Source organism: Mobula hypostoma, chromosome X2 (assembly GCF_963921235.1).
Source record: "Mobula hypostoma chromosome X2, sMobHyp1.1, whole genome shotgun sequence".
NCBI lineage: Eukaryota > Metazoa > Chordata > Chondrichthyes > Myliobatiformes > Myliobatidae > Mobula > Mobula hypostoma.
Genome location: NC_086129.1, coordinates 32,048,174 through 32,060,627, shown reverse-complemented (window position 1 = coordinate 32,060,627; position 12,454 = coordinate 32,048,174). Strand labels below are relative to the sequence as shown.

The 12,454-nt window shown below is 41.8% G+C and overlaps 1 protein-coding gene across 1 annotated transcript in view; it reads left to right on the top strand.

Annotated features, from left to right (window-relative positions):
* The window catches only part of LOC134341036 (cystathionine beta-synthase-like), a 76,210-nt gene extending 64,948 nt beyond the window's left edge, over positions 1–11,262 (top strand). Inside the window, exons 14-16 of the mRNA XM_063038771.1 lie at positions 524–632; positions 7,835–7,916; positions 11,028–11,262. Of these exons, the coding sequence (XP_062894841.1) occupies positions 524–632; positions 7,835–7,916; positions 11,028–11,173 (337 nt within the window). The 3' untranslated portion in view covers positions 11,174–11,262. The remainder of the gene's footprint in view (positions 1–523; positions 633–7,834; positions 7,917–11,027) is intronic.
* The last annotated feature ends 1,192 nt before the right edge of the window (positions 11,263–12,454 follow it).

Sequence of the window (12,454 nt, the reverse complement as noted above, 5' to 3'; positions counted from 1 at the left end):
CACTGCTGTAATATTTTCCCTAACAAGCAATGCTACTCCCCCACCTTTCATTCCTCTGCCTCAATCACATCTGAAACATCGGAACCCTGGAATATTAAGCTGCCAGTCCTGCCCTTCCTGTAGCCAAGTTTCACTAATTGCTACAACATCATAATTCCACGTGTCAATCCACGCCCTCAACTCATCCGCCTTCCCATGTCTAGATAACAGATATATTTTTAATGTTCCACGGTACTGACTCCTAGGGAATACCACTGACAACATCCCGTAGTCTAAAAAGCAACACTTTACCAGATCTGAATTTCAAACAAAAAACTGAAAACGCTGGAAATCTGAAATTAAAAATACAGAAAGTTCTAGAATCCCGATGAAGGGTCCCAGCCCGAAACCTCGACTCCTTATGCCTGAGCTGCCGAGTTGTCCCACCATTTTCTGTGCATTCCTCCGGATTGCCAGTATCTGCAAAATACCAATGATACTTTGACATGAAAGTAAATAATAATAATTTTTAATTTATATGCAGCACGATACAAGGCATAGTCACACTAGGGAACATTGAGTCATTGGTTAAGGATGGAAAGCTGCAGCTCTCTGACCCTGTGACTAAAGTTATTTACAAATGGTTCAACAAGGTAGGACATTTTTCTTGTATACTACATGAGCTTGACTTTAATTGTATCTAAGAAATTTCTGAAACTTTTAATGATATTTAAAAATATTGTCATGATATTTACCTATCACTGCTTAGATATAGGATAGGAAAATTTATGTGAATTCTGACATCTGAAAAGACCAGTGCATGTAAGGAATTTAAGATGGAATTAAGTTAACTCTCTCAGTGAAAATACCTTTTGATTGAAAGATTAATTTATTCAAACCTTGGCATGATATGTTCTCTTTATTCATATACATGAAGATAATTTAAGTACTTAATGAGATTACATCAATATTTGGGAAGATTTGTGCATTTTAAAGTAGTTTTACACGAAAGGATGTATTACTAACTGTAGAGGAGTAAGATATTTCTCTAACGTTGCTGCACCGGATGGGACATTGTGCCGCAGATCAAACGCTCTCATGCTTCCAGTCTTAATACACAGTCATTATTATGCTTGTGTTTTTATTAAATAATTTCAACATTATACCACCAGGTGGAGCATATAAACAGGGTTTGGGGATGGATCCATGCTTCTTAAGATACCACTGCTTTGCGGATATTTTTCAAATATTTTAGAAAGTTTATTATAATTCTTTCCATTGAGATATACAGGTTTCCCCCACCATCCGAAGGTAGAGCGTTCCAATGAAACGGTTCGTAAGCCAAAATGTCGTAAAGTGAAGAAGCAATTACCATTTACTTATACGGGAAAATTTTGTGAGCGTTAGCAGACCCAAAAATAACCTACCAAATCATGCCAAACAACACATAAAACCTAAAATAACAGTAACATATATTAAAAGTAGGAATGATATGATAAATACACAGCCTATATAAAGTAGAAATACTTTGCAGGCGTGTGACGTCGGGCAGTGCAGCGCGGCAGATTTAAAAGGAACAAAGCCTCATAGAGCGGGCAGCGTAGTTTGCGGGCGGTGGAGTGAGCCGGGAGCAGAGTGAAGACTTAAGGGCTTCGGCTCACCGGGCTTAGGCGGAAGCGGGCGAGGCGAGGAAGGTTTGACATTCATTTTCTGTTGCTATTTGAGGAGAGGGGCATTATGACTGTGAGGGCAGTTTGCTGTTCTCGGTGTCGGATGTGGGAGGCCCTGGAGTTTCCAAGCCTCCCGGACGTCTACATCTGCGCCAAGTGCATCGAGATGCAGCTCCTAAGGGACCGTGTTACGGAACTGGAGCTGCAGCTCGATGACCTTCGTCTGGTCAGGGAGAGTGAGGAGGTGATAGAGAGGAGTGGAAGGCAGGTGGTCACGCCGGGGCCACGGGAGGCAGACAAAGTGGGTCACGGTTAGGAGGGGGAAGGGGAAAAGTCAGGTGATGGGGAGTACCCCGGTGGCTGTGCCCCTTAACAACAGGTACTCCTGTTTGAGTACTGTTGGGGGGGACAGCTTACCCGGGGGAAGCGACAGTGGCCGTGCCTCCGGCACAGAGTCTGGCCCTGTAGCTCAGAAGGGTAGGGCAAGGAAGAGGAGGGCAGTTGTGATAGGGGACTCGATAGTAAGGGGGTCAGATAGGCGATTCTGTGGACGCAGTCCAGAGACCCGGATGGTAGTTTGCCTCCCTGGTGCCAGGGTCCAGGATATTTCTGATCGTGTCCAAGATATCCTGAAGTGGGAGGGTGAGGAGCCAGAGGTCGTGGTATATATAGGTACCAATGACATAGGTAGGAAAAGGGATGAGGTCCTGAAAGGAGAATATAGGGAGCTAGGAAGGGAGTTGAGAAAAAGGACCGCAAAGGTAGTAATCTCGGGATTACTGCCTGTGCCACGCGACAGTGAGAGTAGGAATGCGATGAGGTGGAGGATAAATGCGTGGCTGAGGGATTGGAGCAGGGGGCAGGGATTCAAGTTTTTGGATCATTGGGACCTCTTTTGGCGCAGGCGTGACCTGTACAAAAAGGACGGGTTACACTTCAATCCTAGGGGGACCAATATCCTGGTGGGGAGATTAGCGGGGGCTACTGAGGTGACTTTAAACTAGAATGGTTGGGGGGTGGGAATCAAATTAAAGAGGCTAGCCGTGAGGAGGTTAGTTCACAACAGAGGGATGGGAACCAGTGCAGAGAGACAGAGGGGTGTAAAGTGAGCGTAGAAGCAAAAAGTACAAAGGAGAAAAGTAAAAGTGGCAGGCCGACAAATCCAGGGCAAGCATTAAAAAGGGCCACTTTTCAACATAATTGTACAAGGGCTAAGAGAGTTATAAAAGAGCGCCTGAAGGCTTTATGTGTCAATGCAAGGAGCATTCGTAATAAGGTGGATGAATTGAAAGTGCGGATTGTTATTAATGATTATGATATAGTTGGGATCACAGAGACATGGCTCCAGGGTGACCAGGGATGGGAGCTCAACGTTCAGGGATATTCAATATTCAGGAGGGATAGACATGAAGGAATGGGAGGTGGGGTGGCGTTGCTGGTTAAAGAAGAGATTAACGCAATAGAAAGGAAGGACATAAGCCGGGAAGATGTGGAATCGATATGGGTAGAGCTGCGTAACACTAAGGGGCAGAAGACGCTGGTGGGAGTTGTGTACAGGCCACCTAACAGTAGTAGTGAGGTCGGAGATGGTATTAAACAGGAAATTAGAAATGTGTGCAATAAAGGAACAGCAGTTATAATGGGTGACTTCAATCTACATGTAGACTGGGTGAACCAAATTGGTAAAGGTGCTGAGGAAGAGGATTTCTTGGAATGTATGCGGGATGGTTTTTTGAACCAACATGTCGAGGAACCGACTAGAGAGCAGGCTATTCTGGACTGGGTTTTGAGCAATGAGGAAGGGTTAATTAGCGATCTTGTCGTGAGAGGCCCCTTGGGTAAGAGTGACCATAATATGGTGGAATTCTTCATTAATATGGAGAGTGACATAGTTAATTCAGAAACAAAGGTTCTGAATTTAAAGAAGGGGAACTTTGAAGGTATGAGACGTGAATTAGCTAAGATAGACTGGCAAATGACACTTAAAGGATTGACGGTGGATATGCAATGGCAAGCATTTATAGGTTGCATGGATGAACTACAACAATTGTTCATCCCAGTTTGGCAAAAGAATAAATCAAGGAAGGTAGTGCACCCGTGGCTGACAAGAGAAATTAGGGATAGTATCAATTCCAAAGAAGTAGCATACAAATTAGCCAGAGAAAGTGGCTCACCTGAGGACTGGGAGGAATTCAGAGTTCAGCAGAGAAGGACAAAGGGCTTAATGAGGAAGGGGAAAAAAGATTATGAGAGAAAACTGGCAGAGAACATAAAAACGGACTGTAAAAGCTTTTATAGATATGTAAAAAGGAAAAGACTGGTAAAGACAAATGTAGGTCCCCTGCAGACAGAAACAGGTGAATTGATTATGGGGAGCAAGGACATGGCAGACCAATTGAATAATTACTTTGGTTCTGTCTTCACTAAGGAGGACACAAATAATCTTCCAGAAATAGTAAGGGACAGAGGGTCCAGTGAGATGGAGGAACTGAGTGAAATACATGTTAGTAGGGAAGTGGTGTTAGGTAAATTGAAGGGATTGAAGGCAGATAAATCCCCAGGGCCAGATGGTCTGCATCCTAGAGTGCTTAAGGAAGTAGCCCAAGAAATAGTGGATGCATTAGTGATAATTTTTCAAAACTCGTTAGATTCTGGACTAGTTCCTGAGGATTGGAGGGTGGCTAATGTAACCCCAATTTTTAAAAAAGGAGGGAGAGAGAAACCGGGGAATTATAGACCGGTTAGCCTAACGTCAGTGGTGGGGAAACTGCTGGAGTCAGTTATCAAGGATGTGATAACAGCACATTTGGAAAGCGGAGAAATGATCGGACAAAGTCAGCATGGATTTGTGAAAGGAAAATCATGTCTGACGAATCTCATAGAATTTTTTGAGGATGTAACTAGTAGAGTGGATAGGGGAGAACCAGTGGATGTGGTATATTTGGATTTTCAAAAGACTTTTGACAAGGTCCCACATAGGAGATTAGTGTGCAAACTTAAAGCACACGGTATTGGGGGTAAGGTATTGGTGTGGGTGGAGAATTGGTTAGCAGACAGGAAGCAAAGAGTGGGAATAAACGGGACCTTTTCAGAATGGCAGGCGGTGACTAGTGGGGTACCGCAAGGCTCAGTGCTGGGACCCCAGTTGTTTACAATATATATTAATGACTTGGATGAGGGAATTAAATGCAGCATCTCCAAGTTTGCGGATGACACGAAGCTTGGCGGAAGTGTTAGCAGTGAGGAGGATGCTAAGCGGATGCAGGGTGACTTGGATAGGTTGGGTGAGTGGGCAAACTCATGGCAGATGCAATTTAATGTGGATAAATGTGAAGTTATCCACTTTGGTGGCAAAAATAGGAAAACAGATTATTATCTGAATGGTGGCCGATTAGGAAAAGGGGGGGTGCAACGAGACCTGGGTGTCATTATACACCAGTCATTGAAAGTGGGCATGCAGGTACAGCAGGTGGTGAAAAAGGCGAATGGTATGCTGGCATTCATAGCAAGAGGATTTGAGTACAGGAGCAGGGAGGTACTACTGCAGTTGTACAAGGCCTTGGTGAGACCACACCTGGAGTATTGTGTGCAGTTTTGGTCCCCTAATCTGAGGAAAGACATCTTTGCCATAGAGGGAGTACAAAGAAGGTTCACTGGATTGATTCCTGGGATGGCAGGACTTTCATATGAAGAAAGACTGGATGAACTGGGCTTGTACTCGTTGGAATTTAGAAGATTGAGGGGGGATCTGATTGAAATGTATAAGATCCTAAAGGGATTGGACAGGCTAGATGCAGGAAGATTGTTCCCGATGTTGGGGAAGTCCAGAACGAGGGGTCACAGTTTGAGCATAGAGGGGAAGCCTTTTAGGCCCGAGATTAGGAAAAACTTCTTCACACAGAGAGTGGTGAATCTGTGGAATTCTCTGCCACAGCAAACTGTTGAGGCAAGTTCATTGGCTATGTTTAAGAGGGAGTTAGATATGGCCCTTGTGGTTACAGGGGTCAGGGGGTATGGAGGGAAGGCTGGGGCGGGGTTCTGAGTTGGATGATCAGCCATGATCATAATAAATGGCGGTGCAGGCTCGAAGGGCCGAGTGGCCTACTCCTGCACCTATTTTCTATGTTTCTATGTTTCTATGTTTCTATGTTTTTCCACAATCATTGCCGGCACTGTTCACCGAAGCGAAAATCTAACGCAAGCGCTCTCGGCAGAAAATCTCACGCAAGCGCTCTCGGCAGAAAATCTCACGCACGCGCTCTCCACAGAAACATGGCGCAAGTACTCTCCAGTAACCTTTAAGCTATGAAGCTGCCAAATCATACCAAATAACACGTAAAAATACATAGCCGATATAAAGTAGAAATAATTTATGCACAGTGTAGTATCACTTACCGGAATCGGGAAGGCAGCTTGCTGATGGTGTGTTAGACTGAGTCGTCGCAGGTTGAGTGGTGCAGTGGCCCCCACCCTCCAGGCCGCCGACTGATACATTGCCGCGAGGCACGCAGGAGTCCAGCGGTAGCCGGGAGGCACACAGCATATATTTAAGAAAAAAGCCGAAATAAACATGCTAATTAATTAGGTGCTGCCCGACACGTAATTGTCGGCTCAGATCAGTGCCAATTGCCGATTACATCGCCTCTGATCTGGGCTGACATTTACGTGTGGGGCGGCACCTAATCAATTAGAATGTTTATTTTGGCTTTTTTCTTAAAGATGTGCTGTGTGTCTCCCGGCTACTGCTGCATTCTCCGTGAATCGGTACTGTATCTGTCCGCGGCCTGGGTGTTGGGGTGGTGGGACACTGGGGTGTCATCTCGTCGTCTGTTTCCATTAGAGCAGGCGGCTCATCTGCCCGCCGCGATGTCAGAAGGTCGAGGTTCGTCATCTGCTGTGGTTGATGTGGAAAGCTTGCTTGACTGCTGAGCCTCGTGCATTTTTCTATCATACAGTTCTTTGTAAGGACTGAAACCATCCTGCAAATATCCCCTAAACCGACGTACCCTTTCAAAATTAAAGTCATACTTTATCATTGCAGCGAAAATCTCCCGCAGTGGCTTCACATTCATTTCACTACTGCATTCGGTTTCGATTGTTATCCTTTCCTCTTCCAATTGTATCAACTCTTCATCTATCAGTTCTTGATCATGGGATGCCAAAACCTCTTCAACATCATCTTCGTCAGCTTCCACAAGTCAAACTCACTTTGTCCTTACTTCGTTCACCACGATCAAAACGCTTAATTATGTCTAGTTTTACGCTAAATGTAACACCCTTACGAGCTCTTTCAGGCTTTTCCAATACCTCAGAACTCATCTTGCAAATGGCTGCTCAATGCAACGTGTTAAAGCAATGCTGTTCCGAATCCAGGGGAGAGCGGCTGCTCAGGGCGCACGCGGCCTTTTAATCGCGCGCTGATTTTTTCGCGTGCTGATTTTTTTATCGTGCGCTGCCTTTCTTCGTAACAGTGAAAACACCTTCTGAAAGCGAAAACAGGGTACTAATGTAGGGCTTTCGTAACAGTGAGGTTTTGTAAAGCGAACGTTCAAAAAGCGGGGGACACCTGTACTCCTAATTTTTTCTTTGACTCTGTACATTAAGAGAGGACTGTCACCAATTAAGGACTGGCATGCCAAATTTATTTCAATAATATTAAATCACTCTTCATACTTAAGCTGCCGTTATTTTAAGTGTGTAACAGTAATATGACCACATAAGTTACAAAAATTGCCGACTGACTAGGAAAGTACATATTGATAGCAGAATTTATTTTTATTATGAATTTTATTTGCAGTTTGTAAATTCATTAGCAGAGATAGTTATTTACTAGTTCATTTTTGCCAAGAAAATTAGAAGTTCATCTTCCCTCTAAAACTGCCCTTTCCTTCCAATCTATGAAAATATAATTCATATCAAATCAAACATGCGTTGTGCTTTTCCCAACAGGGTAAAAATGTGATGAGTATCCTGATTCATTTCACTCTTACTCAGTGGGTCAAGATAAAGGCTCGATCTATGAAGACTTCTATTAGCATAGGCACAGCCACAATATACTGTACATTGAAATATTTTCTTTGTTTTAATTTTGATACGATGTATTTAACAATATTATTGGATTCTAACAAGATATGGTAATGCTCAATACATAGATCCTTTATCAACTAATTTTCCTCTCCAAATAGGTAAATTTAAATGACACCCTTGGAAAAATCTCTCAGGCTTTGTCACTAAATCACTTTGTGATAATCGTCGAACAAATCCAGGGTAAGTTTCATTGTCTTATTTGCAAATGTAACTACAGCAAATATTACACAACTGTCTCTTTGAAGGTCTATGTTTTATGAAATTCAGACCCATGAATAAAGTGCCATGGCCACCCGTTCTTGAAGTTTTGCAGCAAATTTAGAAGAGTATTCGGGTTTCTGCAGAACTAAAAGGATATTGACCTTCACTTATTCCAATGATCATGGACCTTTACCATGAACTTACACAAATAAAATGCAATAACCCATGATGATGCACTGGTGCTTCACTTTTATCTATGGGCATTAAAAGTTCTGCTGCACTAAAACAGAGCATGCTGGGAATACAGGGCAGCTCTGACAAGACGGGTCAAGACAGAGTTACTGATTCAGGTCAATAGCTCTTCATCAGGGCTGGAAAATACGCCTACTCTGATGAGAATGTCTTTACATTTTGCTTTTATTTTCCATTTCCAGACGTTTTTGACTTTAGAAACACAGAAACATAAAAGACCTACAGCACAATATGGGCCCTTCGACCCACAGTGCTGTGCCAAACATGTACCGTTTGTACTTACTTTAGAAATTACCTAGAGTTACCCACAGCCCTCTATTTTTCTAAGCTCCATGTACCTATCCAGGAGTTTCTTAAAAGACCCTATCGTATCCGCCTCCACCACCGTCGCCGGCAGCCCATTGCATGCACGCATCACTCTCTCTGTGAAAAAACTTACCCCTGACATCTTTTCGGTAGTGAATACTTTTGAAAGGAAATTGAAAGGAAAGATTTTGAAAGGAAAATGATTAGATTACCTAATTTGTCACATGTACATGGAAACATCGAAACATATAACGAAATATGTCACTTGTGTCAATAACAGGCATAATCTGAGGGTGTGCTGAGGGAAGCCCACAAGTATCACCTCACATTCCGGAACTTTATACCTACTTAACTGCAGGCCTACTTGTATGAGTGAATTTATCCTGCATCAAAATATGATGGACATAATTAGAAAGAAGGCTTTTAAGTGCAGTGATAAAATGAAAAGAGCATAAAAGTATTTTTAGCCTTGTAGGTAGGATTTGAATTATATCCTCAAATAATCACTACATTCAAGGCTATCCTCATAAGCTAGAATATTTTAAAAATGTAGATCCATCAATGGAACACAAGCAAATCTATTCAATCTATTAAGACTGTGTGAGGTTACCTTGGCTTGAAGTGTTTATACCCTCCTGATCAAAAGGAATAACTTCTGAGGTTTGATCTAGAAGCAGCATTGCTTTCTACATCGGATAGTTTCGTAACTACTTTATAAATAATTTAAAAGGATTTCCTCCAACTATATTTCCCCTGATTAGTTTTCTAAAGGCAATGATCTGGATCTTTTATGTTTATCCAGTTAATCTAATCATGATCCTTTGTCCTTGTCCAGCATCCTGTGCTCCTTGGTGTTTTAACTGGTGCTACATAATCTTCATTTTCATGGGACATACAAGGGGATTCCCACAGACTGACTATCAGAGGAATTTTATGAAGTGATGTTGAACAGAGAATACAGGAAATACTCAGGAGGTCTAACAGTCTCTGTGGAAAGACGGAAAGAAAAAAAATGGGAAGATGATCTTATGAACTTTCTTCAGAGCTGGGAAAAGTTAGCGAAAAAGCAGGTTTTAATTCAGAAGAATTTGGGATTGGGATGACAGTTTTGAACAAATGGAAGAGAAAGCCTTGGCTAGGTTAAAGGAATAATACATTTCAAAGATTCAAAGTACATTATCAAAGAACATATAAATTATACAACCTTGAGATCAGTTTGTTTACAGGCAGCCGCAAAGCAAGAAACTCCGAAGAACCCAATTTAAAAAAAATAAAGACTAAACCCTAACCCCCAATGCCCACAGAGAAAGAAAAATAACAAAACAAAGCATATAAACAATAGACGTGAGCAACAACAACAGCATTCCGAACCAATTTGAGTCTTTAGATCCAAATCCCCGGAGAAGCCTGGAGTAGCTCCAAAGCCTTGGTATTCAATTCATCATATTAGCAGGGCAAATCGCGGAAAGTTTACAGACACGAAGCAAAGCAGCTGGGGGCAGTCTCTCAGCCTTAGCATTGTGGAGAGAGGAGCTGTTTAAATTGTCTGAACAGCGGATCATATCTCACATTAGGACCTGGGCTCCGGACCTAGATTTTGCTAACAAAGAAGACGTTCTTGACTGTTCCAAATCAGCTTCAACGATTCAACCTCGACCTACTCTCGACACCCAGTCTTTCCAGTCTATCTGGGCCGGTGTTTAAATTGTTCAAAAATCTCCCATCATTTGCTGTCTTTCACTTACCCTCCCAATTAATCGCTTTCATTTTTTTTCCTCTCCATCCCTCCCTCTTTCACCTTTGTGTGATTGTTCTCTCTGTAATTCCTCTCCTTCTTGCTTGCTCACTTATCATCACTCTCCTCCCTCCATTTTCTTGTCCCTTGCTCTACCTCTTTCCCTTACTCTACCTCACTCTCTCTTCCTCCCCCACCCCAGTGCCGTCTCCTGCATTCTCATTTGTTCTCTGCTACTCTACTTTGCTCTTCCTTAGTCTATTTTAGTTTGTTCTGGCTCCATTTATCTTGCTGCCCCTTATTTACGCTGCCATTCTATTTCATTTTCTTCACTTTTTGCAACCATTGTTGAGAAAGGGGAAGACTACATTGTGGTTCTCGCTAATATGATGAACTGATAAGCGAGGCTTTGGGCCTACTCCGGGATGCTCTGGGGTTTGTATCTGAGGTCTCAGTTTGGTTCAGAATGTTGCTGTTTGCTTCAACTATTTGCATGATTTGTGTTTTTTTTATTCTCTCTTGCATCGGGTGTTGGTCTTTTATTTTTTTTCTTTAATTGGGTTCTTTCAGATTTGTTGCTTTGTAGCTGCCTGTAAGCAAACAAATCTCCAGGTATACATTCTTTGATAATAGATGGACTTTGAATCTTTGGTGATTGCCAGTGCCTTGTAAGATGTCCTCAAGCTTCAGAGCATCATTGCTGTACTACTTACATTACAGTCCGGATAATAGAATTTCACCATAATACTATCAATGGTTCCACAAAGCAGCTTTAACCACTCCTCTTTGTGTTTTAGATAACGACAGTGGTGAATGTGAAAAGTGTGAAGTGGTGCATAGTGTTTTCACATTTATGGATCTGATAACCCTTATCATGGCTGAAGCAACAGAAGAAAACCGAGCCACTGATGTAGAAGTTCTGACAAACCACTATGGCAATTAATTCAATGAATTGGAATTGAATGAAGCTTATATGGATTATGTTTCTTTACGATATGATTGTAACTGTTTCATCTTCGGAACTTACAATAAATCACACTTGACAATTATTACTTGTGAGCCCTCTCAGTATTTCAGCAGTTTTTGAAACCTAGGTCAGCAATAAAAAAAACAAATATACAACAACTGCAAACCATACATTAATCTATTTGAACACCTTCCAGCCCTTACCAATATTTCCGAGAGTCTTCTGCTTCATTTCCAGTGATGATGTTTTAGCTCTGATTAAATCATCGTCATTGGCTGAGATTCTGTACTTTAATGTCAAGACGTAACATTAGACATTGTCACTTCAGTGCATCGGTTTGTTATCCAACCTTAGTTCCTTCCCACCACCTCATCATCCTAGTGCATTAAATAACAGGGGGCAAGATGTCAAAGGTAGTTTAGACAGAACTGAAGCTTATGGTGTGAAATGAACTCAGTTGAGAATATGGTTAGCCAGAATACGGACCAGTAACTATTTCGATATAGTCCCTTCAGCCTCCTTACTGCATAGATTGCTGAAAGATAACATGCAGATACAGCAAAGAACTAAATAGACAGATAGTTTGCTTGCTCTAATTGCAAGATATTTGAATACAAATTTCAAAATATGTTAATTCAATAATGCAGTGACCTGATGAGACCAAATCTGAAATATTAAGCACAGGATATTCTTACCTAAGGAAAGATTACTTGTAATTAATACAATTCTGGTTAATTCATAATGTGGTGTTTGCACTTAAGGGACAGATTAAATAGACTGCATCAAGAATTTAGAAGAATGAGAAGTGACTTCAATAAAACATACTACGTTCTTACCGGGTGAGATAGAGTAGATTTGAGAATGATTTTTCCACCACTAGTATGTCAATAACCAGAAGTCACTTAGCAAAACAAAAGTGTTGGTCATTCAGGACTAATATGAAATGAAATGCATTCACATTGAGGTCAGTCAATCTTTGCATTTCTTACCAAGGGGGCAGGGAGGACTTAGTCACTAAGTATATACTGAATAGGGATAAATAGATTCTTGGACATTAAAGTGTTCAAATGATATAGAATTAGATTAAGAAAGTGATGGAAAAATAAAAATTCAGCCTTCGTCAACAGTCTACTCTCCCTTATGCAGATCACTAGATGGTTAAGTTTTTATTTCAAACTGAAAAAAAAGCAAGCATTACTGAAAGCTCATACAAATTTCCAAGAGTTAGCTGCCAGTTACCAGTGGTGTTCCACAGGG